We start from the raw sequence: 26800 nt of genomic DNA, 5'->3' as shown, positions 1-26800 counted from the left end.
GCAAGTTTGGGGAAGGGTTGACGGGAAAAGAGTTGTTCAAGCAGCTGTACTCTGTAAGCAAATGAGAAGCAAGGAGGGGTGGGTGGTCCACCCTCCCCAGCTCTCCCCTCCATCCTAAGCTTTGGGGTTGTCAGGTCATTGCTCTTGGTTCCTTTGACTCTTCCAAAGCTTACAAAGCCTGCTCTATGCCAGGCTTGCCCTGCCCCAGCTTGTGCCCTATTCCTCCTCACAGCCTAGCCAGTCTGGGGAAAGGGGGGTTCCAGAAAGCTACAGAGAGCCCCCAAGCTCAGCAGAGATGACCTGAGGGAGGTAAGTAGGCAGGAAAGAGGATGTGCAACTATAAGGATGAAGGAGATGGAGCAAGTAGGCAAACAGACAGACTGACTGATAGGCAGGCAGACATAGGAAGAAGACTCCCAAATTCCTGTGCATCATTCATCCCCCTGTCTTATATCCAGACAGTTGAGGAAAAGCTGCCCCTGCCCTCCCCCTCCTCCTTCTTCCTTCCTCTCAGCCCTGAAACTGTCACCTGGAGAATACCCAGTGGCTCTGCCTAAACCCTCTCAGGTCGTTTCTCCCCCTTACAAAAATCATTAAGACTTTAGAGTTTGTCCCCCGCTTGGCTCCAGGCTAAAAGGGAAACTGCTGGGGAGGTGGGGGAAGCAAGGCAGCTTGCAGGCACTCCTCCAGCCAGAGAGTTAGAAGCTGGACAGAGCACCTCCGGCCCCTCTCCAGGCTGCAGCGGCAGCCCAAGCTCCTCCCCGGCACACAACACACGGACTCGCTCCAAACCGACTCCAGCTGCCGGCGCCTGTGCCTTTAAATTGCTGCTTTCTGGAGGGTGCATCTCAGGGGGAGGTGGGAGGGAGGGAAACATCTTCATACAGTCTCCCTCCCCCCTCTCCTCCAAGACTCTCCGGGGTTTAGAGAGTGATTGCTTCCCAAAAAGAATCTCCTTCAGCACCCCGGCAGGCAGGCAGGCAGGCTGAGGCCCTCCGGAGCCCCAGGCGAGCTCGAGCAGGAGCCAGTGGTTATCTGTGTCAGGATCACTTCCAGGGTGATAGTTCTGGCCCCCTGACTGAGAGGGACGGGGCAAAGAAGAGAGAAGAGGGGAGGGAGCACGCCACTCCTAGCCCGGACCCCTCAGGCGAGAGCTGCCTGAGCAGGAAGAAGGATCCGTACTTTCGGCGTTCCTGCCCAGGGTATCCCCTCTCACCTTGGCAGCCAGGCTGAGAAAAGGACTCCAGGGTCCCCACAGGATGACAACTCTCAATCCAGCAACCCTCTCTTTCCTTCTCCTCTGGACCCTGCCAGGGCAGGTCCTCCTCAGGTGAGCTGAGTGGGGGTAAGAAGGAGATGCATGCAAACACGGGCTGGGGAGGGGGGCAACTGGGGCTCTGGCAGAGTTTCCTTGAAGTTTGCCAAAAGCCCACGGATAGGATGGCTCCAGAAGCGGACTCACCCATCTCCACTGAGATCCCAAGAGCCTTTTGTGAAGGATGTCAAAGCCCCAGAGGTGATGGGAAGGCTTCTGCATGGGTAAGAGCTTCCTGGGTCAGGGTAGGGGCTAGGGAGTGAGCCCCTGAACAGAAGCCATCTGTCCTGCCCTCCAACCCTATCTCCCTCCCAACTTGACCACATGCTCCTCATCCTTAAAAATAACACCAACCTCTGCCAGCTGCTCACCCAAAAGGTTACAACGAGCCAGGATTTTCCCCAAACCACATTAGGATAAAGCCGGGCTGATCAAAGCTGGGCCCTCTGCACTCTCCCTACCCTGCCCAAGGGACACCTGGCTGCTCCCTGGAGTGGTACTATGTGGCCATCATTTCCTGGGCTTTGGGGGCTGGGGGGAAGTCTAGGTGAACAGGGGAAGCTAGGTGGACAGGGGATGCTGGAGGAAAGATGGCTGTGCCCTGGGCTGCGCTGGTCAGAAGAGTGCCTCCCAAGGTGGAGGTGGGTGAGTGCCACCGCAATACCATCCTCCTCTTCATTCAGGGAGCACCCCAGGATTACTTGCCCCTGAGGAGCCTCCTTCTCATGTGCTGCCAGACACATGAGTGGGCAGGCAGGCAGGGATGCAGTGGCATTGGCAGGGAGCAAATAAACTTCTTCAGAGTGAAAAGGAGCCCAAAGTAGTATAGCAATGGCAGCTCAACTGGAGCTGATATGAGGATGCAGGCAGAAGGGGACACCCAACTGGCATTTGCTGGCCCTGGTGCAGGGGAAATTACACCAAGGCCCAGGCTTTGATGGCAGCAAAGCCCTCTTGGTGATTAGAGCAAAGTGAGACCTTAGGAAGCCTTGAGTCCAAGTCCTTCATTGAACTTATGGAAACTGAGGCCTAGAGAGGGCAGGTGACCTGACCAAGGTCACTTGGGCACCCAATAACAGAATTGGCGTTCTCCCCTCTACCCCATCCAAGGGCCTTCCATGAGAAAGATTTCCAGCTCTGGAACCTCCTGAGTCCTACCGGTGTTTAGAACTTTCCAGGAGTGAATGGGAGAAAGGAGAGTCTACACACTGTGACTCTGCTCTCAGGTCCACAAATGAGGTAGCCTTGGAAAAGATGGGCTGCCACGGGGGTTGGGACCCAAGACAGCTGAGTTCACAGCCAGTCCCAGGGTCCTGGGGCTGGGGCCAGTGGGAGAGATGACATGAGAGTGGAGCTGAGGACGGTGGCAAGGGTCTGGCTGCTCCACACTCAGGTCCATGTGGCCTCCCTGGGGGCCCACACTCAGGCCCACGTGGCCTCCCTGGGGGCGGGGAGCAGACAGCACATGGCCAGCAGCAGCACCTGGCCAGTGTGGACATCCCATGGTGAAGCCACGGACGACTTCTGCTTGCACCAGCGCCTCCTTGGATTTTCAGAGCATGCTTAAGCCACCTGCTCTGGCAACCCCTGCTCAGGGCCAAGGTGGCCTCTGTTCCCAGGGTAAGAGCTTCCTCTTGCTCTTGGGATCCGAGAAGGCAGGACTCTAGGGGTCAGAGTGAGGCTGCCACTGACCTTCCCCAACTCTGGTTCCTCGGCAGCCTGCCTGGGGCTGCTCATATCTCAATACTGTAGTAGATAGACTTAGTTTTTTTCTAATTAATTAATTTATTTTAACTGGAGGATAATTACTTTACAATATTGTGATAGTTTTTGCCATACATCAACATGAATCAACCATAGGTATACATGTGTCCCCTCCCTCCTAAACACCCTCTCACCTCCCTCCCCACCCCACACCTTCAGGTTGTCACAGAAGACCAGCTTTGGGTTCCATGTCACGTATCAAACTCCCACTGGTTATTTTACATATGGTAATATATATGTTTCAATACTATTCCCTCAAATCATCCCACCCTCTCCTTCTCCCACTGAGTCCAAAAGTCTGTTCTTTACCTCTGTGGATAGGCTTAGTTTTGAAGTCAAGAGCTCTGGGTGGGAATCTTGGCTTTACCATTTAGAAACTGTATGATCGTGAACAAATTGCTCCTTCTTGCACTCCTCACCTATAAAAGGAGGATAATAATGGTACTTATTGAGAGGACTGATGTGAGAACTCTGATAAAGTGTTTAGCATGGTGCCTCAGCTACTTTTATTACTGTATCAATCACTGGCAGGTACACAGATTTACTGGGAAAGAGGAGCACACTGGCTCAAAGGAGACTCAGACGCAGGAGAGCAGTCACCTTACATCCCAGCACAGGGGAGCTGGCTCTAGTGATGACGGCAGGGTGGAGCAGGAGGCACAGGGCCCAGCCAGGAGTCTAGCTTCAGTTCCACCCCTGCCCTCAAGCCCTTGCTGAATTCCTGGTCCCTGGTCTAGCTATTGGCTGGTAAGCAGACAAGCAGGCATATGGGAGAAACTTTGCTCCCCTTAGAGGAAAACCTGTCAGGGGAGAAGAGGGCTGGCCTCTAGGCCAGGCCAAAGCACCCTGGCCCCTTCCTTGAAATGAAGCTCTTAGGGAGATAAGACAGGAGTTGACCTTCGCAGCATGGCTTCTTTACTGGGAGTCTTTCCCTTGCTCCTAGAGCCCTGCTTTTTCCTGCCTATGTTATTGCAAAGGCAAGTTCATCTGCCTGCAGCCGACTGAACCGAGGTCCAGCTCAGAATGTAGCTTCTTGCTGGAGCAGAAGCCAAACTGCCCTCTCCAGAAGCTAAACTGCCCTCTCCAGAAGCTGAGTCCTAGCCCCTGAGAGATCAGCATGAAGGCCAAACAACTGAAACCAACTCTTAGGGATGTCACTTGCCCTTGAGCCCTTTCCATCCTTGGCTAGGCCAGATGTACAAAGTGTTGCTGCAGCCACATGAATTCTGTCATTCATGTTTGAATGTGTTCAAGACACTGTCAGAAAGAGAACACTGGATAAGGCCTCAGCTGTGAGACTTTGGGCAAGTCATTCTTCTCTTGGTTAGTTAGTTGATTGATCTATCTATCTATCCATCTATCTATTATTTATGTATTAGATTCCATGTTTATATCTGAGATCATACAGCATTTGTCTCCATCTGACTTATTTGACTTAGCATAATGCTTTCCAAGTCTGTCCACGTTGCTGCAAATGGCAGAATTTTCCTTCTTTTTTATGACTGAGTAATATTCCACTGTGTGTGTGTATGTATATATCACATTTTCTTTATTCATTCATCTGTTGATGGACACTTGGGTGCTTTCCATGTCTTAGATATTGCAAAGAATGCTGCTATGAACATGGGAGAGGTGCAAATATCTCTTTAACACAGTAATTTTGTTTCCTTAGGGAAAAATACCCACAGGTAGAATTGCTGGATCATATGATAGTTCTACTTTTAATATTTTGAGGAAACTCCATACTGTTTTTCACAGTGGCTGCACTGATTTACAGTTCCACAGATCACTCCTTCTTTGGAAGAGTTTTCTCACTTGTAAAATGGAAGTAACAGTTTTTGCCCCCGTCACATGAGCGTTGTGAGAGCAAAAAGATCTAATATATGTGAAAGCAATTGTCTAGGACTGACTAGTGAGCTGTTGTGTTGGCTTACGGCTGTTTCTGTTCTTCTCATTTGCAAGTGGACATGCAGAAACCCATCTCCTAATCTCCTCACTGATATGGAGACCAGCCAAAGTGGGGTGGGAACAGGAAAGTGAAGGATCTGTAATAAAGGTAGAATATAACTGATCTCCAGCTTCTTAGGTGGTGCTGGTGGTAAATAACCTGCCTGCCAGTGCAGGAGACATAAGAGATGTGGGTTCAATCCCTGGGTCAGGAAGATCCCCTGGAGGAGGGCAGGACAACCCACTCCAGTTTTCTTGCCTGGAGAATCCCATGGACAGAGGAGCCTGGCAGACTACAGTCTGTGTGTGCTCAGTCATGTCCAACTCTTTGCAACCCCATGGACCATAGCCCACCAGTCTCCTCTGTTAATGAGATTTTCCCAGCAAGAATACTAGAATGGATTGCCATGCCCTCCTCCAGGGGATCTTCCCGACCCAGGGATCAAACCCACGTCTTCTGCATTGCAAGTGGATTCTTTTACTGCTTAGCCACCAGAGAAGCCCCAGGCTAGAGTCCATGGGGTCACAAAGAGTTGGACACGATGGAAGCAACCTAGCACACATGCACACACAACTGATCTCAGTGATTAACTCTCTCTCCTGTCCAGGGTGGCCTTGGCAAAAGAGGAAGTCAAACCTGGGACCAAGGGGTCCCAGCCCATGTCCCCCTCTGATTTCCTGGACAAGCTTATGGGGCGAACATCTGGGTATGATGCCAGGATTCGGCCTAATTTTAAAGGTAAGAAGTATTCATCCTACAAACCCTCCCCCTCCCCACTCACTTTGGGGACACTGAGCCACCCCCATTGCCTACCTTAGAGCCAGGAGGCTGGGGAACAGGTCTAGCACTCACAGCTTAGAAGGAGCATCCCCACCCCATCACCCTGGGTCTATGTGCCAGGCACTGCCTTCTCCCAGCAGGGCCCTGGCCTCCAGCTCAGAGAGGCAGTCTTGGAATCTTCTCCCAGATTCCTGGAATGCTCTACCAATATGGCTGTGTTTTGCTACCCTTAGGCCCACCTGTGAATGTGACCTGCAATATCTTCATCAACAGTTTTGGCTCCATCACTGAGACTACCATGGTAAAGCATCTCCGTGCCCCCCACTTCCTCTCTAGTGTGAATGGGAAAAGCCCACCAGATAGCAAGCCAGTCTTTCCTCTGCCGTCCTCTCCCTGTTTCAGGATCATGGCTAAAGCCATGGGATGTCCAAAGGTGGTCACTAGGAGTTTATCTTTCCCCAGCCCAGGGTTTTTGTGGCTAAAGGCAGGCTAGCCTAAGCAGCAGATGGTCGAGTTTGGAAGATAGCTTGATGACTAGCACAGGCTTTTAATCAGAAAAGCCTGCATTCAATCTCAGATTCTACCATCTAATAGTTGTATGACTCTAGGCAGTTTTACTTAAACCTCTCTTTGTCTCAGTTTCCTCATCTGTAAAATGGGAATCATAACGGCACTCTCCTCTCAGGGTTGAGGTGAGATTTAAATAAGATGATGCATATGAAGAAAGCACTTAGCAAAGACTCAGGCACATAGTAAGAGCTTAATAAATGCCTTTTCCCTTCCCATCTTTGCCATATCAGCCCAAGGCAGGCTCCTTCTCCAGTGAAAAATGCCCACTGCCCCTGAGATGTGTTCCCAGCATTTTCCTCCTCATGGCCCTCCTGTTCAGGTAGGCTTGCTAGTCCCTACAATAACACTGCCTCTTATGGGCCCATCTCTGCCCTCTCCCAGGACTACCGGGTGAATGTCTTCTTGCGACAGCAGTGGAACGACCCACGCCTGGCCTACCGAGAATATCCTGATGACTCGCTGGACCTCGATCCCTCCATGCTGGACTTGATCTGGAAGCCAGACCTGTTCTTTGCCAATGAGAAAGGGGCCAATTTCCATGAGGTGACCACAGACAACAAGTTGCTGCGCATCTTCAAGAATGGAAACGTGCTCTACAGCATCAGGTGCAGCTGGTAGATGACCAGGAGAACTCGGGGCAAGGGGCAGAGGCTGAGGGCTGGGGGGAAGGTCCCTGTGCTGTGCTGAGCCCCACTCAGCCAGCCTGGCTTCTTTCTTCCTGTCCCTGCCAGGCTGACTCTCATTTTGTCCTGTCCGATGGACCTCAAGAACTTCCCCATGGACATCCAGACCTGCACGATGCAGCTGGAGAGCTGTAAGTGTCCCTAGAAAGTCACGGAGTGATGCCTGAGATACCAACTAGGCAACCCCATGCGGTGATATTCCAGACAGGAGAAGGGCAGCCCAGAGTGGTGACAGACTTCCCCAAGCATACATAGTCAGCTCTTTGCCCAGGTAAGACTAGAAGCCAGAGTTCCTGAACACCCAGTCTAATGTGCTTTTCCATTCCCTCGCTATTTGCAGGGAATAAGGTACCAACCTTATATACCAGTGTGCTTGGGCTGGATGTGGAGGGCCATTTGAGGAGTACCTCCTGTGTCCAGAGATATGTTCCCTCTCACAGTGCCTGCAGTAATTCTATCTTTACTTCCTTTGAGTTAACATATTCAAGATGCCTATGCAAATCCAGAGTTGGCAGGGATGGGCAGTCTTTGAACCCTGATTCTTTGTGAACATAGGCAATTTTTTTATTGAAATATAGTTGATTTGGACTTCCCTGGTAGCTCAGCTGGTAAAGGGTCCACCTGCAATGCAGGAGACCTCAATTCAATTCCTGGGTTGGGAAGATCCCCTGGAAAAGGGATAGGCTAGCCCAGTATTCTTGGGCTTCCCTGGTGGCTCAGACAATAAAGAATCCACCTGCAATGCAGGAGATCTGAGTTTGATCCCTGGGTTGGAAAGATCCCCTGGCAGAGGACATGGCAACCCACTCCAGTATACTTGCCTGGAGAATGGACAGAGGAGCCTGGTGGGCTACAGTCCATGGGGTTGCGGAGAGTCGGACATGACTGAGTGGCTAAGCACAGCACAGCACATAGTTGATTTACCATGTTTTGTTAGTTTCAGGTGTACAGCAAAGTGATTCCCTTATATATGTATTATTTTCCAGATTCTTTTCCATGATAGGTTATTAAAAGATATTGAATATATTTACCTGTGCTATCCAGTAGGCCCTTGTTGTTTATCTATTTTACATATAGCAGTGTGTACAGATTACTTTTACAGAGAGGTGAGAGAGGACAGTTCTAAGCATAGGACAGTGCCAAGGGTACCAAGGTCAGCCAAAGGCTACCAAGGGCATGGGGTGACAGCCTGCAGGGGCTGTCCCAAGTACAGAGAAGCTAAAGGATGACAAGGCTGGACATCGCCCATGTCCATTTCTTTGCCATTTCCTGGGCAAGTGAGACTGCAAGATCAGGAGTTATGCATTTGATCCTCAGAAAAGTCTTGTCAATCTGTTTCTAACATATAACAATAGTGATCGATAGAATTTGTCCTATGTGGTCCGCTTTTTAGAGTTCATAAACCACCTTCACATCCAAGTCCTCATTACCTCCTCTGAAATGTAAGTGGAATATTTTAGAGAAGGGGAAGTGACTTGCCTAAAGTCACAAAGCTACTCTGGGCCAAGGCCCTACACTGAACATCTGTGAGCCTTGGTGTTTCTGCTCCCATTTCTACCCAACCTGTGAATATAGTCATCTATGTGGCAAGAGCCTTCACGAAATTCTAGCTCTCCATGAGCAACTTGGCACTTTTGATGTTAGCTCTCACTTTGCCCCAATTCAGGGCCCTGGCTAGGAGTCTGTGGCATGCACATTGGCCCATGCATGGCTGGCAGGGTATAAATAGCTCTCTCCTCTCTGGAGTGAGGTGGCAGAAGCCCCAGCTCCAAGGCTGGCTCAGCTCAAGGTATGTGGTCAGTACACATGCTTACTCCCCTGGGTTTGAGATGGGGCAGGAGGTTCCCAGCTGGGTTCCTTGACATCTTTCCAAGCCTTTTGATGTGCTTTCTAGGTCTGCCAGAATGATTTCTCTTTGGGACTTTCTAATGCTTGAAAAGAGGAATCTGAAATCTTTCTGATTTACCCACTTAGGCTAGGCACATGAAGCAATTGATCAAGCACCCTCTTCAGAACGGTTTTTCTTTCCCAGATGAGCATGATAAACCTACTAAAACCCAGGCCTTATTCCTCATCTGTTCTTTCCTGCCAGTTCTAACCCTCTCCCTACCCCCAACCAACACCCACACTCTGCAGCCCTCTGCCATCTCTTTCACTTTCAGTTGGCTACACCATGAATGACCTCATGTTTGAGTGGCTGGAAGATGCTCCTGCTGTCCAAGTGGCCGAGGGGTTGACTCTGCCTCAGTTTATCTTGCGGGATGAGAAGGATCTAGGCTATTGTACCAAGCACTACAACACAGGTAAAAAACCTAGGATCTTACTGGCTGTGGGCTGCATGAAGGGCCTCCAGATGGGAGGAAAAGGGGCAAAGCAGCTGGCCTCTATTGAAGGTCCAATCTGTGCCCGATGGCATGTGAAGTTTCTCATATGTTTTATCTCATTATGGTAGCGGTGATCAGCCCCATTTCTCAGAAAGAAAAGACTGAGGTTCTAAGAAATTGAATCAGTTATCCAAGTTCCACAGTTAGTAAATGACTGATTTCAAATTCAAAGCCCATGTTCTACCACCAAAGCCCATATTCTTGTCCCTATCACATGCTGCAGAACAAATGAGCCTGTTGTCAGTGAGTGGCAGGAGTGTTCCACCTGTCCTGGGGCCAACTTCATGTGGAAAGTGAGGAATTTCTACATCTGGGAGTATTAAATGACTACATTGAACCAGGAGAGAACAGAATTCAGGGCACCAGCTGGCTTACTGTCCACACCCACTGCCACTATCTCCAGTGCCCAAGTCTCATGAATTGACTTGGTTTCCCAGGTGTGAAAACTGGGTCGGGAAATGAAGAGTGGCTGCTTTTCCAGCTTGAGCACCTTCCTTTTGCAGCTTCCCTAATCGCTGCAGGTTCCTCATTTCCACTGACCATTTGGCTGTTGTGAAGAGCTATGACGCTGAGATAGGGGCCACAACCTGAAGAAGGGAGATCCTGGGTTCCTCCAATGGTGTGCTGATATGCTTTGGGTGCAAGCCTATGAATATGTGTTTGTGTATGTGGGGGTGCAGGTAGTTGGGGAGAGGAATGAGTCATTGAACTTAGAAAATGCTGGTGGGAGTGGAAATTGGTGTAAACTTTTTCAGGAAAAAAAAAACTGGCAATTTGTATATAGACTGATAGTTTTCAAACTTTGGTGTGCATCATATTTCCCTGGGGAGCCTGTTAAAATATTGATTCCTGGGTTCTACCTCTAAGAGATTCTGATTACATGTGCTTTGAGTGATGCCCAGAAATCTGCATTTGAACACAAATCCTGAGGATTCTGATGCAGGTGGTCCAGGGTGCACACTGAGAAACTTTAGTTTGGAATCTAAATTTTTTCCCTACCTGTTGATCCAGGAATTCCACTCCTTGGAATTTATTTTAAGGAAATATTCCAAAAAATCATATTGACTTTACACCCCAAGAGGGCTCCTGGGTCACTGTTTATACTAGCAAAAACTCAGAACTGCTCTTAATATCTACTGATAGGGCAGAAGTTAAATAAATTACATAGCATATCTGCTTGCTGGGATATTATCCAGAGGTTTAAAAGGATGCTTGCAAGGCACTTACATCAACATTGGAAAATACAAGTGGAAAAGGTTAAGATTCAAAGTTGTATACACAGAATGATTCTATTGTGGTGAAAGATACAAACCAAAAGCATTTGTTTAAAGATCCTGGAAGGGAAAAAAAAATCCTGGAAGGAAATAGTACCAAGTGTTTCTGAAGCAGTGTGATAAGAGCAAGAACTTTGGAATCAGATAGAGCTGAGTTTGAATTCTGGCCACACTATTTACTAGTTGGGAACACTCAAGAAACATAACTTAATCTCTTTGAACTTCAGTATCCCTACCTGTAAAACGGGAAATAATAATTTTACCTGCCCCAAAGAGTTGCTATGGAATTTAAATGAGATAAACTATATAAAGTCAGGGCACTTAGTAGGGACTTGATAAATGTCAGTTTATGAATATTATTATTCCCTCTCTACCTTTCACATTTTTTCTATGCTAGACAAGTGTTAATTATGTCAATGAAAACAAAACCGCTATCATCGGAAAGAAAATATGAATACCAAAAACACTTCATGGCTAGAAGCCTGGAGTGGGATGAAGTGAGATGGACTCAGGCAACACTGGGAGATCACAGCATCACACACATGACAAAGTCTTAGTCAGTCATTGATGAAATCACTAACCTTGAGGAATCAGACAGGCCTGCTAAGAGCAAGACTGGGCCACAATAAAAGAAAAATATACACATTCCCTGCTTTTTGCCTTGGTTATCCTAAGCATCTACTACCAGGGGAAGCTCTGAGCTAGTGTTTTCTTAGCCTTGGGGCGTGGGAAGCAGGGTAAAGTGAAGGTGACTGGCAGAGGAGGAGAGTATTGGTACATGTGCCCAGGGCCAACACGCTTTTTGTTGGTGGAATAGAACACTGCTGCCCAATGCTGTCTGGGAACTCGCTGCCCACCATCCAGAGCTGGTCTCTGTTGGACATTGTCTCCAGATATTTGCTATCCAGCTCTTCTTACTCGCTTAAGACACAGGCAGTGTTTATCTCAGTGAATCATTGCTGGAGAGCTTCAGGGGGTCCCAGCAAACACCAGCAAGGATGCTGAGATTGGAGTGGAGTCTAGGCTCATCGCTTTGTTAATCATAAGAACAGTACCAGCTGCCTAAGTGTTCAACACCTCAAATGCATCATCTAACTTAATTCCTACAATTGCCCAGTGATGGAATGGATATTGTTGGTATTCTAGTTTATAGACAAGGAAACTGAAGCTTTAAAAGCTTCGGTGTTTCACCTGAGGTCACACAATGGACGGAAGCTCAGGAGTCAAATCCATCCAGCCTGGTTTTGGAGCCCTCCCACTCTTAATCCTCTTTCATACTGTCATGGGAAGGCCTTCTGCTGGCAACTAAAGTGCTTGGAGCAAGAGGTAAGGTCCCTTTTGGCTGCTCTGAGAGCTTCATCAAAACATACATCTGGTACTCCCTGGGACCATTTTGATAGGCTCAATTATTGACCCAGCTTAGCTGCCCAACTCCTGCCTCTCAGTTTCAGCTGCTGGCTGGGGACCTGCGGCCTGACACCTCACCTCTTTCCTTGCAGGGAAATTCACCTGCATCGAGGTAAAGTTTCACCTGGAACGACAGATGGGCTACTATCTGATTCAGATGTATATCCCCAGCCTACTCATCGTCATCCTGTCCTGGGTCTCCTTCTGGATCAACATGGATGCTGCCCCTGCCCGAGTGGGCCTAGGCATCACCACTGTGCTCACCATGACAACTCAGAGCTCTGGCTCCAGGGCCTCTTTGCCTAAGGTGAAGAGACATGCCAGGGACCTTGCTTGCCACAGAGCTCCCCATTTACCATTCATTCCCCCATTCCTCCCACTGACTATTTTCCTTGGATTTAAAGTAGAGAAGAGCCATCAAGCAAGAGCAGGTGTCCTGCATTCTCTTCCCCTGGAACACACTGCTAATAACATTAAAAACAGTGTGGAGACTGGGGTTGCAGATGCTGTCTGGCTAGGGAATGAGTAGACAGTGCTGACTTTGACTTTCATCAGGAAATACTAGCATGTCCAAGATCAAAAGACCCTCAGCAAGTAGAAAGCCCCATTGCCTCATGGCACAGATGAGGGTATTACAGCCCAGAGAGATAGAATGACTTTCTCAAGGTCATGCTTCACAAGGAACAATCAAAGAAATACAAGGATTTTAAACTGATGTCTGTTTCTCGCCATGTCAGAAATCAGATACTATCACAAAGAGCTCTAGAGACTATGTCCCTTCTTTGGGGGTGAGAAAACTTTGAGGCAGCAAATAGCAATTAAAGTCAGTGGACTCAGATTTTCTAGGGCCAGGTGATATTTTGATTACACAGAGAGATTTATGCTGATGGGACTGGACCCAGGTTTTCCCTGCCTCATGTCTTAATGTACAGAATTTAGAGGTCATCACCTCAATGTCCTTAAAGTCAGCAAGGCTCTGAGACGATCAGGGAGCAAGCTAATTCATTCATTCAGTAAATATTTATTGAGCACATGCTGTGTACCAGGTACTATACTATGCCATGGAGAAATAATGAAAAGCAAAAACAACACAGTTTTTATGGCTCTTATAGTGAATATATTCCCTCTTGCTCTGTTTTGTTGGAAACCAGGCCCTGTGATCTCATATCTCCCAGTGTTTATTCCTAAGAAGACTTTTACTGGGGACTTAAACAGGGGGTGATCTGGATACTCAGACTGAATTTACAAATTTCCTATATACTGGGGGGGTGGGGCAATAGTTGTTAAGAGTAGGAGATTAGAGACAGGAATTTTTTTTTTTTTTTTGAGACAGGTAGATTTTTATTGAAGTCCCAGCCTCATCATTTACTAATGGTGATCTCAGGTAAATTCCTGCTCAGTCTCCTCACCTGTAACATGGGAATATTACCTCTTCCATAGGGTTATTGCAAGAAATATATAAGATAATGTATTAACACAGAGAATGGTGTTTGGCACATAATAACCACTCAATAATTGTTAGTTATTGTTATAATTATCAGGGGTCTAGGTGGAAAGGACTGGGTAGTGGACCTAGGCCTAAAGCAGCTGGTAGTATTCTCAATTATTTTTGAATCACCAGGAAACCTTTGAGATGATCCTAAGTTCCTCTAGGGACAGACAGTGACAAAGCTGAGATTAGGATCGTGTCACATGGAAAGTTGTCAGAGATAATTTCCTATACAAGCTTACCTCATTTTATTGCACTTCATTTTATTGTGCTTTGCAGATCTGCTTTTTTTTCCCACAAATTGAAGGTTTGTGGCAACCCTGAGTTGTCAGATAATGGCTAGCATCTTTTTAGCAATAAAGTATTTTTAAATTAAGATATACATATAGTTTTTTTAGACATAATGCTATTGCACACTTACTAGACTACAGTGTATTGTAAATGTAACTTTTACATGCACTGGGAAACCAAAAGATTTGTGCGATTTGCTTTATTGTAGTGATCTGGAATCAAACCCATAACATCTCTGAGGTAGGCCTGTAAATGTGTTTTCTAAATGACAAGCATATTGAAGAGGCTCTGAGAGGCAAACTGGGCTTAGGTGAAGGCTTCAGGGCCAGGTGAGGCTGTAGTAGTGGCCTTGCATGAAGACCAGAGGAAGAAAAGTAGTTCAGACCTAAGAACCCTTGCCCTAGTTTATTGCTGCTGCCATACAAGGAAATTCTCCTCTAACTCAGGGAGTTGCTTCAGTTTATGCCTTATTCTTGCTGAGAGAACTCCTTTCTCAAGTCCCCTCCTGTGAGCAAACACCATCCATCTGCTCCCGGGAATCATTCTGTTTTCTCACATAGAAAGAATGGACTTTACTGGAGGATTGTTTGGTTTTGTTTGGTTTGGGGGAGGGGTGTGGTATTTGGTAACTTCTCATCAGATTTTGATGACCTTTTCTTTATAGATAGATAGATAGATAGATTTACAATGTTGTGCCAATCTCCACTGTACAGCAAAGTGACTAGGTTATACATATATAGACATTCTTTCTTCTATTCTTTTCCATTATGGTTTATCACAGGATATTAAATATAGTTCCCTGTGCTATACAGTAGGATCTTGTTGTTTATCCATGCTATATATACCCGTTTGTATCCACTAATCCCAAACTCCCAGTTCTTCCCTACCCCACCACCTCCCTTTTGGCAACGATAAGTCTGTTCTCTATGTTGATGACCTTTTCTTGGCCTCATTGGCCAATAGCAAAATACACAGGCATAGACCCTGAACTAAAAAGTTTCATTGGCCAGCCCCATAGAGCAAGGGACTAAGTCAGAGAGTTTCTGCTCACTCTTGAGTTTGCGCAACTTTAGATTTCATGCGAGCCCCAAGGAAAAATGTGGGGCCAGATCAGGGGCTTTTGAAAGCCAACAGCAATCTCACCCCCAATGCTATTCTAGTGTCCAGGATGAGAGCAGCCGAGGCTCACTTTGTAAGGGAACTCAACTGGGATGGCCACTTCCCATGCTACTGGAAGTTGCTCTTTCTTTGCCTTTATGAGGGCTAGGGCTCCTAAAGGCACCCATCATTGTTTCTTTGCCAGGTTCTTGATCTATACAACTTCCAGTTGGTTCAGTGTATAATGGAGGGTTAAATGGAAGTTCTTACTAGAGACTGACAGATTAGACCTAAAGTTTCAGCAGGGAGGAGGGACCCAATTCTTTCAAAATCCTGTCATCTAAATGGCCCACAGCTCCTGGGGCAGGTAGTAACAAAGAAGGCTAAGAGGGCAAACAGAACCAGCAGAGACAAATACACCACCCACCTATTCATTAATTCAAAAGATACTATGTGCCAGGCTCTTAGCTAGGCACTGGAGCAAACATGATAGAAATAGTCCTTGCCACTGAAGAGCTTACAATCTAGTGAAGGAAAGAGCCAGGTATATTTGATGGATGCTCAGGTGTAGGTAACCTGGGCACATCCAGTCGGGGCAATCAACCCAGACTGGGATGATTAGGGAAGACTTCTTAGAGGATATGGTATCTAAAGTAGACATTTAAGTAAAGATCATCAAGATGAAGGAGAGATACACACAAAGAGATGATCCCCTTGGGAGACAACTGAAATTGATCAGCATGGCAGGGTCATAGATTGCAAGGGACACAGTATAGCTGAAAGAAGTAGGCAGGGGCTAGGTGTCATGCCAAGGGGAGCACTGACTGTATCAGAAAGATAGTGGAGAACCACCGAAGGGTTGTAAGCAGAGGAATGATATGATCAAACTTCCATTTTGAAAACAAAATTATGGCTGTTGTTTGAAGAACAGATTGGAAATGGCCAGCAGAGATGCAGGGAGATTGTTTAGGAAGCTGTTGCAATCCTTCAGATGAGCCAGGATAGTGAGTGGATGATTTCCAGAGATATTTAAGGTGCATTGTTGACACTTATTGTTAACAAGACTTTCTTCCTGCTTCTTAAGGTGTCCTTTTTCTTTTGATGGTCCAAAGCCCTTCGTGGACCTCCCCTGTCATTATCTCACTGTGGTTTTTCCTAGCACTTTCTTAACATCCCTGGGGGCACAGTGGGACTGGGAGATGGTAAATGAAATAGGAGGCCCTCTTTGTAGGTGGCAAAGTGGAAACACCAAGGGATGCTTAATCAGGGTTGCCTAGCAACCCACCACTATCATCTCAATAGAATTACCCTAAAAGAAATAGAGCAGAGTTTCTCCATCTTAGCACTATAATCATTTTGGGTGAGATCATTTTTCTTTGTTGTGTGGGTTGGCAGGGGGAGGGGTGGTGTCCTGTGCACTGTAGGATATTAGCAGCATCCCTGGCCTTTAGAAGACAGTTGCCAGCACCATCCTAAAATTGTGTGACCAAAAATGTCTCCAGACATTTTGAAATGCCCCTGGTGGGGGGAGGGACGGGGAAATGGGTGTGGGGGTCAGCCCTGATTAAGAGCTGTGGAGGTGGAAGTTTTATCTTGTGAGACCCGCTCCTTACCAGGAGTGTGCAGCATCCTCAGTGTCCAACATAGCAGAGGCTGGTGAAAGAAGTTGCCTATTATAAATCCTACTCCTGCTGGGGAACCCCATAAGGTGAGCTTAGCTACTCAAAACTTTGTAAGAAGGTGATCTGATTGAGGAAGTGGAAGGACTTCATAAACCTGAATTCTGCCCTCTGGTCCCCTCTCGTTCCCTCTGCCCTCTGGTCCCCTCTGGTCCCACCCAGCCACAATCCTGTTTCAAGAGAAGTGAGCACTTAATCTTCACAAAGGAAATGGGAGAGAAAAGTACAGTTATCTCTCAAGTGCCCCTGGGGGATTGCTTCCAGGATTCCTTACAGATACCCAAAGCTGCAGATGCTCAAGTCCCGTATGTTTCCTCTGTATCCTCAAATGCAGAACCCATGGATACAGAGGGCTGATGGTACCTGAAAGCTACCAAGGCAGGTAGTAGAGGAGACCACTAGAGACTGGATAGGCAGAAGCCAGCATTCTTGAAATGACAGAAACATCCATAGCAGGGGGTGGATGGTGCACCCCATTGGGATCCCTACCCTGTCCTGCTCTTCATTGTGAGAGATGAGGCCCCTGCTCTCCACTCATTTCAAATCCTCACCAGGGTCTCTTGCAAAGAATGGCAGGGAAAAATCATAGGGTCAAAGGAAGAATAGACATGGAGGAAGGAAAGGAGGGAACTCATAGTCTGGTATTGAGACTGCAACCTAGGTAATTCGCAGCATCGCTGAATTGATGCCCAGAATCCCTAAGCCCTAGTGCCATCTTCTCACTGGGTAATCTTGGCTGACTTTTCCCTTCTAGGCCTCGAATGTCCTCATATGTCTCACTTGGGAATAACACACCCTGCCCAATTACCACCACAGCTGTGTTACTCTAGGAGAGAACAGAAGGCAAAGAAATCCAGCATTCATATTCATTGCTTTTTATTCAAAGAAAAGAATCAGAAGAGGATAAGAATGAAAAGGATAATACGAAGCAGAAGCAGAAGTTCAAAAAGGAGAAATAAAGGAAGGAAAAGAAGTATAGGGAGGAAAAGTAGATGGAAGTGGAGGGTGAAGAGGGCAGAGGGGTGAAGCAGATCGGTCAAGTCTGATCTTTTTGACATAGTCCTTCAGATAATGGGACATATCAAGGAAAGCTTCTTTAAACACGAGAAGAAATTCAGGATAAAGCTGCAGAATAGCAGGCAGTTGATGCAGGCTGGTAATCCACGGCAGTGGCCATGAAAGAACTTGAGGAAGGTTGACTCTTCCATTGATGGATGTTGCAGGTGTCCTACGTGAAGGCAATCGACATCTGGATGGCCGTGTGCCTGCTATTTGTGTTCGCTGCCCTGCTGGAGTACGCTGCTGTCAATTTTGTCTCTCGTCAGCATAAGGAATTCATTCGACTTCGAAGAAGGCAGAGGCGCCACCGCATGGTAAGCATAACTAGGGAGGAGCCCACTTCCTTTCTCCTTTGGACTGCTTCCTTTCTACTACTCCTCCCACAAATCAAGACTCAATCTAGACTGCAAGGACTAGACAGGCAGTCAGGAACCCTGGATTCTAGTCCCAGGCTGGTCACAAATAAGCTAAGTACTTTAACCTTTTTGATTCCATTTCTTTATCTGTCCAATGGGACATTCATTCCTGTAGGGCAGTCTAACAGAGTAAATTAACAGCATGGGAAGATTCCCCTGCATAGTAAGCACTGCAAATATATTAGCCAATATTAGAACCTCATCGACTGACTTACCACGAGATTGCTTTGAGAATTAGTAGTGGTTGCTCCTGACTCTCCTCCCACCCAGAAGGAAGGTACCCCAGGTTGTCGTATACTGACTGGTGGTTAAGAATTCAAGTCAGGCATTGGTGCCTTTCTAGAGGAGCATTATAAAAGGATCCCCATAACTAAGCTGGAATTGAAACACTACCACTTGCATCTTCTGGCTCTTTCATTTCTTCACCTTGGTCTCCATTGGGTGCATCAGATTTTTTAGGCATGAGTTGTTATTTTCTCTCATTCTTGTTTGTGATCACCTGGGGAAGCAAAGTAGGGATCTTGTCCTCATGACAACAGAGGCAGTGCATCCTCCCCTGCCCCCCCCCCCCCCCCGCCCCCCACCACCCCATCGCCCAGATGATAGGTGCTAGGTACACTGTCATAACAAAAGAAGTGCCTGGGCCACTGTCACAGAAGGAAGTGCCCAATTATGAGCAAAACTAAAAGCCTTTGCTGAGCTACATAAGGGGCACTTAATCATCAGACACACAAAATTCTGGCCTATCCTGAGCTCCAACTCCCTGTTTACTGCCTAATCTGGAGGCACTAAAGCACATATGATCTCTGGGTGGGGAAAGAAAACAATGATCTAGCTAAGCAAACTGGCTCTAGCTTGTTGGGGCCACTCTAACACTAAGGTTCTTCTCTCTTCCTAACAGCCCCACCTCCCGTTTCAGCTGCTCCTGGAGTACCCTTACAATATGTCTGCACTAAAAATATCTCAAAAGCTACCTCCGGGATTTCATGTTCCTTGCTAAGGTCCCTTTCTGCTGAGGGCAGGGTTCCTGTCTCATCTAGTGGTTGGTCGGAATTCATCCATTTTTTCCCGGCTTCAGTCCTTGAGTTGCGGTCTGGGAAACACGCCCTCTAGTGGAGTGATCCACAACTGTACCTCCTGGATTAGGACCTATCAAAAGTCCTAAAAGCCTTTCCTATCCTAGGCAGAGGCTCAGGGGAAGAACATATGGACTTGGCAGAAGGGCAAGAAAAGTAGGTGCACCCTTTTGTAAGTTAACTGCTCCCACCTCTTTAGCTGTGTCAAACCTGCCCACAGGTACCCAAATCTTATCTTTATAAGGGTTTTAATCTTGGTGCCTTCTCCATGCTTACCTTAGAAAAGAACAGTCTGCCAACCCATTCCAGACTTCTTTTCCCAGCTAAATTGCCTCTACAGGTGTCCTGGTAACAGAAGACTGCTGTGGTTGCTGTAGAGATACTCCAGGGTGACACTTGTCCCACCTCCTTCCCTGCACCTCTCCAACCTCCAACTCCCCGCAGCCTATCCCCTCCTGGTCATATACCGGGTGATCCTGACATAATGAATCCTGTCACAATCAGTGCTCAATTATTACATAGTTACAACAGCAGCCTGGGCCCTGCTTAGGCACCTGGATCCTGCCTCAAAGTGGCCCAGGCTTTTGATTAATGTAGATAAAACCTGAAAACCATTAACTGTATCATTAGTTCTGTCCCTTTTTGAGTTTCCTACAGTCATTGCTATCCCAGAAGTAATGTAGCTGAATCCTGGAGGTCACTGAGCAGGCTGAAAAAGTTGATACAGGGTTGATCCATTTTTAGAACCTCTCTCTGGACCCTGCTATTCCAGCTAGAGAAGCGATTTTCAGCCTGAGAGGAGCCCTCTTAAGGGAGAGAGAGACTCCATATGATTTTCAAGGATCCCTTAGCCAAGAGCAAGTTAGGAGTATTCTAGAAGTCAGCCAGCTGTTCACCAAGCTCCAGACTTCATCCTGTTCTTCTCAAATCCCAAATCTCAACCATCCATTTGCACTTTGTAGTGGTCTCCTTCCATGTTACAGTCTAAGATAGCTTATTTTTTTTTCCTAGACATTTCTGCTTTGTCTTCCTAGCTAGTCTAGAAGCCTCACACAGAAGGGTCTGTTTCTCATTTTTTATAACCTCATCAGGCCCTGGCACTAGGTTCTGGACACAGCAGCCACAGAAACCAATCTGCCAATCTTTGCAGACTTATTGGCAAGGGCTCTCTTTCAAGATAGACAGAGGAAAAAGCCTTACCATTATCAACAGAATAGCTTGAGAAATGGAAGAAATTTAAAATACTGCCCAATCCTCTCAGGAACTTGGTCCGAAAACCCTGCTTGCCTCTTTCCATCTCCCAGGACCCTTCCCCATTCTCCAGTCTCCTCTCTTCACTTCAATATACATCACTCAATATCAATCCATCCTTCCCATCTTCACACCTCATCTCCCACACTGTGCATTCCCATCCCCACTTGATTTTGGAATATCTTTCCTCTCTAGTTCCCCAGCCCTCATCCCCTATAGATACCTGCCACAAAAATGCTCCATTTCAACAGCCATGGAAGCCACAAGAATGCTTAGTGTGCTTAGTCATGTCCAACTCTTTGCAACTCTGTAGACTGTAGCCTGCCAGGCTCTTCTGTCCGTGGGATTTCCCAGGCAAGAATACTGGAGTGGGTTGCCGTTTCCTTCTCCAGGGGGATCTTTCTGACCCAGGAACTCAACCATGTCTCTTGTGTCTCCTGCCCTGGGAGGCAGATTCTTTACCACTAGAACCACCTGGGAAGCATGAAAGCCACAAAGTGGAGTTTAGCTCTCCATTATCCCTCCCCAACACACACACACACACACACACACACACACACACACACACCCCTCTGAATTTGGCCTAAATAAGCAGTACCCAAATTCAGGACCCTCACCCTTTAATTTTAGTCCACTCATCTTTGCTACCTCAACTACAAGTGGTACAATATGTTTAAAAAAAATTTTTTTTAAGAGCCCAGGGTGACATACTATTGGCCGTGTTTTTTCTCTCCTGTGAGAAACAGCTTTTTCCAGCTTGAAAAATAGTTCCAAATAATTCTGTTTAGGTTTACTGTGATTGGAGAAAAGGGTAAATAATTAGATATATAGAAACAGAAATAGCAAAAGTTGGATTTAACTTTCTCTTTCAGAGCTTTTTGCAAACAAATATATTCCATGCTTGTATCCTCTAGCTGTATACCTACAGAGATTAGGATGAGCAATGGGGAACAGGGAGTCTGAGGGACTCTGAACTAGAAAGCAAAAGAAAACTTCATTTTATTTACTCCCTCATTTTTCACTTTAGTTCAGTTGTTCAGTCATGTCTGACTCTTTGCGATCCCATGGACTGCAGCACACTAGGCTTCCCTGTCCATCACCAACTCCTGGAGCTTACTCAAACTCATGTCCATCGAGTCAGTGATGCCATCCAACCTTCTCATCCTCTGTTGTCGCCCTCTCCTCATGCCTTCAATCTTTCCCAGCATCAGGGTCTTTTCCAAGGAGTCAGTTCGTTGCATCAGGTGGCCAAAGTATTGGAATATCAGCTTCAGCATCAGTCCTTCCAATGAATATTCTGGACTGATTTCCTTTAGGATTGACTGGTTTGATCTCCTTGCAGTTCAAGGGACATTTTTCACTTACTTGGGAGTTATTTTGTTTACCTCTGGTTCTCAATCTGTAAAATGGATCCAGCACAAGCTGTCATGAAGAAACAGTGTGAAAATGAACTACAGAATACAGGTGAGGTGAGCCAAGGCCTATGGTGACAGGTTGTATAAAGAACTTAGACAACAGAGCTGAGGTCTCCCTATCACAACTCAGGGTCAAAGCACCACCACAAGGGTGAATTGCCTCTGGCCTACACAGGTACAGGGCTTCTCTGATGGCTCAGGGGTAAAGAATCCACCTGCTATGCAGTAGTCACAGGAAATGCGGGTTCAAGCCCTGGGAGGAGAAGATCCCCTGGAGAAGGGAATGGCTACCCACTCCAGTATTCTTACCTAGAGAATCCCAGGGACAGAGGAGCCTGGTGGGCTACAGTCCATGGGGTTGCAAAGAGTCAGGAATGATGGAACTGACTTAACATGCATGCACACATGTACAACTCTCTTCACAGAGGCTGGCAAAATCAAGGATTGGGTAGCAAGGCTCTCTGGTGGGCAGACTTAGAGAGACCTTTCCCTATGCCAACAATGCCATTCTTTCTAAGGGGCCTCAGGCCATTGTGCAGAGGTGGGGCAAGAAACAGTCATTTTTTCTGCCAGGCACTCTGTAGCTAAGATTCTCTTCTGAGTAGACTCTTCAGTTTGAGATCCTGAGAGGATGCTGGCTTCATGAGAACAAAGCCATTCCCTGTCCTGTATTCCACATGTGGCTCATCAGTCCATTCATTCATTCAGCTAATGTCTACTGGGTGCCTATCAGATGCCAGCTCTGTGCTAGGCACTGGGGACACAGCGGTGAGCCAGACTGACGTCCTTTCCCACGTATGAGCCTACAGCAGGTAGAGAAAGAGATAGGATCTGTTGACAAATCTCTGACCTGAGCTTGTCCACCTCTGATGCCCAGTGACAGGCTAGGCCTTCTAGTGCTGTCATAATCAAGGATTAATGGGACCAACCACACCAACATCTCACTGACAAAGCCACTTTTAAATGGGTTACTATAATTATAGAGGTCCCATGATAAAGATCCTATGATGTCCTTCTAACTGCATAGCATGTGTAAAATCTACTTTATCTACATTTTATGTATATCTGTCACATCCATTCAATATATACATGTACCTTATTCTGTTTAGTACTGAAAGTCCTAAGTATCAGGAAGACCTCAGTTCTGGGCAAACTGAGAAGATAGTTGGTACCATCCCACAAGAGGTTATTTCTTACATAGCTGAAGCTTTTACTGCTATAAACATTGATACTTTAAAAAATTATAATCATCTTTGAATGAAGTATTCCTAGGTTGTGGTATATACTTACCTGTCCTATGTCTAATTTCCAGGTTGTGAACCACCACTTGTGATGGCAGAGTGTGTCCTTTAGAAGGAGACAAAATGGGGCAGGTTGGGGTTGTATAGAAACCAACAATAAATAGGCTCTGAGTTAGGCCCTGAAAGACTCTTATATGAGTAAAGTTCTATTGATCACTTGGGGGCTTTGGTTCTCTCTCTTTTTCCTCTCTTTCTCCCTCTCCATCTCTCTCTAGGTCTCTATCCACGTATCTTTCTGGCCTTACCTCCTGACTCCCAGCTGTGTTGTAGCTACTTAAGGTTGTCAGTTGTCATTTTTATTGGACAAATGAACTTTGTATAGTCTGATACATTACTTAATGCTTAGATAAAATTTACCTCTTCAGTGTTAATGTGCTCATCAGAATTCATGTACTGCACATGAATGGAATGTGTATTGGGTAATAAATGTTACCCTAGAAGCACACACATCTGCAAGAGCGTAATCAGCTTTATCCTAATTCGGATAACCCACTAGGTTATTTAAAACTTTTGGAATTTTCAGAGATAAACATTTTTTTAAAGATACTTTGTACAAGGAGAAATAATTCTGCAGCTTTTGGAAGTCATTAAAGTCAAGTTTCCAAGTCTAACTATCCCAGCTGTGCTTTCTAAAGGTTTCATTGTTCTGTTTATTCTGTTTATTACCAGTCAGAGATAACTTGACATTGAGATGTGCCTCTCACAGTAAGTTGGCACTTTCCTGGGTTTTAGATGGCTCTAAATGATGCTATGCATTTTACAAAGGCAGCTCAAGGCTTATCTGCAAATGGAATCATAAACATAGACCATACATACCACGTATAGCTGCTTAGCATACATCTATCTCGTGAATAGTTTTGTGACCATAAAAAAGCATGCAATGAGCCTGTGTACCCACCTACCCTGTCTGCATAGCATCGCCTGAGATATTTGTGTGGTGTGGTCTCTATTCTTCTACTTTAGAACTGTGACCTCAAATTCTGCCTTTTCTTCCATGTAATTCCAGGAGGAAGATATCATCCATGAAAGTCGCTTTTATTTCCGTGGCTATGGCCTGGGCCACTGCCTGCAGGCAAGGGATGGAGGTGCAATGGAAGGTTCTGGCATTTATAGCCCCCAACCTCCAGCCCCACTTCTAAGGGAAGGAGAAACCATGCGAAAACTCTACGTGGACCAGGCCAAGAGGATTGACACCATTTCCCGAGCTGTCTTCCCTTTCACTTTCCTCATCTTCAACATCTTCTACTGGGTTGTCTATAAAGTGCTACGGTCAGAAGATATCCACCAGGCACTATGAATAGGAGCTTAAGAGTCCAGTTGTTGGCTTCCTGCTTTCTCCTTGTGGGCTTTCCCTCTCCAGTAGATTCCATCAAGGGCTTGGACAGCTCCTTCCTGATCTCTCACTCAGAACTTCAACAGCCAATCCCAAAGCTATGTGGAGCTACAATGCATGGTGCCAATGGTGGCTGTACTTAGAAAGATGGCTCACCTATCTTCATCCAGATTTTCTCCATACTATTCCATTTCTCATGAAAGTAAGGTTTGGCTATGTTCTTGTGGCCAGGATAACCCTGACTGGAGCTTCTCTGTTTTTCAGTTCTCTGGTAGAGGATATTCAGAACACTGCTACTAGATTCTGGCATTTATCATCTTAATCTGCACCAATCTTTCCCCTGCCACCTCCTACCCAGAGTCTGACCTTTACCATGCCCTCTATCCCTCCAACCATGGGTCAAACAGGAATCTTTCCCATCCACAAGTGCTGCCCTGTGTGACTTAGTCAGATTTCCTTGACCCTGGGAGGAAGGCAAGGGGACAGATTCCCCACTACTCAGTGAGATTGAACAGTCATCGGTTACACTGGGGTAAGGCGTTGCTATACAACCCAACAGAGAGGTCTTCAAGTTTCCTTGGAACCTCAACACTGTTAAAATGGGGTCAGGAATCTTAGACTCTCAGAAAGATCACCTTTCCAGATCAACCCAAATTTCCTGATCTCAGAAATATTTGTTGTATTCCCTAACTAGCTAGCATCATGGCAGGGTGTGTTTGACTGCTGTGGAGTGTAAAAAGAGAAAGATGCTTAGTCTTTAAGAAAGTTGCTTGATGCTATAAAGCTTTCAAGAAAAGTGAGCCTAAGGTGGTAGGGCCGAGGAGGATTAGAATACAGAAACTATCCTCAGAGAGTCTTCTGTTGCCTGCACTTTTGTTTCTTCTTTTCTCTAAAATCTCTTTATTTCCCAGGACCTCTCATTTCCAACTTGCTCCTTCACCTCCTTTTAGTGAGCAAATAATAATGCCATGCAACCTTACCCAAGATAAAGCAGCCTACGAGGCTCCTGGGAAGGAACTAGGTATATAGAGGATCCCTATACTGGACAAACATTGACTTGGCCAAGCTCAGGATGGAGCTGTCGAAGTTAGAAAACCATAATTTGGACGTACTTCTTAATCCTTCTCATTTCCCTTCTCTTTCCACAGTGAGGAGGTGGAGCAGTCAGTTGAAGCTACCAAAAAATATCAGAATAGAGAGAGTGTGTCAGGCCTGACACTGGGACATGGGAAAGCATGGGCCTGGTACTCTGAGTCCTTTGAAATGATCCAACTGGGAAGAACTGTAAAAGGAAAGATTAAAGTGCAGGGCTAAACAGCTGGAAGACAGAAGTGATCAAACAATCTCTTAAACATCTTGTCTTTTTTTTCTGGATCTAGAATAATTAACTATGTAAGTTCAGTCTCTCTCTCTCTGTCTCTCCCCTGCCTCATATCTTCCTCCCTCCCCTTTGCGCCCTCCTTTTCACCCTTCCTCAGAAACAGGTGTTCAAAATTGAAAGTCAATAAATCCAATGACCAAAGCAGATCCTACAGACAAACCAAGAGCTCAGCTTTCTTTCCCCCTTTTCCCTATTGAGCTTGTCTGCCCTTTGCTCCTTGTGGAGATATTCCTCTTGTCTCTTGGCTTTGTGGTGAGCATTCTGGGCTGACCAGGGTAGCTGGACCAGAAATTAATCTTATTGAAAATATTAATTATGGTGGCCAAGGCGATTCCAAACTAAAGGACTGGCTTAAGAAAGGAGATTAAATTGAGGGGGCAGAGAATTCCTGTTTTCCCATTTCTGCCCAGGTAGTGCCAATCAATGAGCGGCCACAAGCAATACCCCTTTGAAAGGAGCAGAGAGTATCTCTTTGATACTCTCCATGGTCAGGCTGGGGTGTCAGGCTACTGCAGCCCGAAGGCGGGGGTAGTGGGGGGTGGACTATGGAGATGAGCCTATTGCACAGAGCTCTACTTGTTATAGATCTTGTCCAGATGGGCCAACTGCACAAATCCGCCCTGTTGGAAGTCTCAAGAACAATGCCCTGGAGACAGCTACAGCACTGAGCAATAGAGCCTGCCCAACTGGGACTCAGCTCAGGGCATCAGCTGGTGCTGGGAGCCAAAGAAGCCAAAGTACCAACCAACATAATAGCCCAAAGGAGTTCACAAAGCTGCTCAGAGGCAATGCCAGGTGGAAGGTACTGTCCCTCCCCATCGGAGCTGGCAAGTGGAGAAAGGAGACACAGGGTGTCAGAATCAGGTGCAAATGGCTTTCATTTTCC

At 46.5% G+C, this 26800-nt stretch overlaps 1 protein-coding gene across 1 annotated transcript; it reads left to right on the top strand.

The window, feature by feature from the left end:
- Positions 1-813: 813 nt before the first annotated feature.
- Positions 814-25126, top strand: LOC122435077 (glycine receptor subunit alpha-4). The gene is made up of 9 exons (XM_043458957.1): positions 814-1330; positions 5635-5765; positions 6041-6108; positions 6759-6982; positions 7109-7191; positions 9223-9363; positions 12218-12432; positions 17906-18055; positions 24207-25126. Exons 1-9 carry the CDS (start codon positions 1260-1262, stop codon positions 24495-24497), a joined length of 1374 nt encoding a protein of 457 aa, XP_043314892.1. The 5' UTR covers positions 814-1259; the 3' UTR covers positions 24498-25126.
- Positions 25127-26800: the final 1674 nt, after the last annotated feature.

The sequence above is a fragment of the Cervus canadensis genome, chromosome X, assembly GCF_019320065.1.
Source record: "Cervus canadensis isolate Bull #8, Minnesota chromosome X, ASM1932006v1, whole genome shotgun sequence".
NCBI classification, from domain to species: Eukaryota; Metazoa; Chordata; class Mammalia; order Artiodactyla; family Cervidae; genus Cervus; species Cervus canadensis.
Note: the sequence above shows the minus strand (reverse complement) of the source record. Positions and strands in the feature narration are given on the sequence as shown.

Excerpts from the sequence above, each read along its gene's own strand:
- LOC122435077 (XM_043458957.1), top strand. The coding sequence starts at position 1,260 with ATGACAACTCTCAATCCAGCAACCCTCTCTTTCCTTCTCCTCTGGACC. Across the intron at positions 6,109-6,758 it reads CCATCACTGAGACTACCATG|GACTACCGGGTGAATGTCTT; the intron begins GTAAAGCATCTC and ends GCCCTCTCCCAG. Across the intron at positions 12,433-17,905 it reads CCAGGGCCTCTTTGCCTAAG|GTGTCCTACGTGAAGGCAAT; the intron begins GTGAAGAGACAT and ends TGGATGTTGCAG.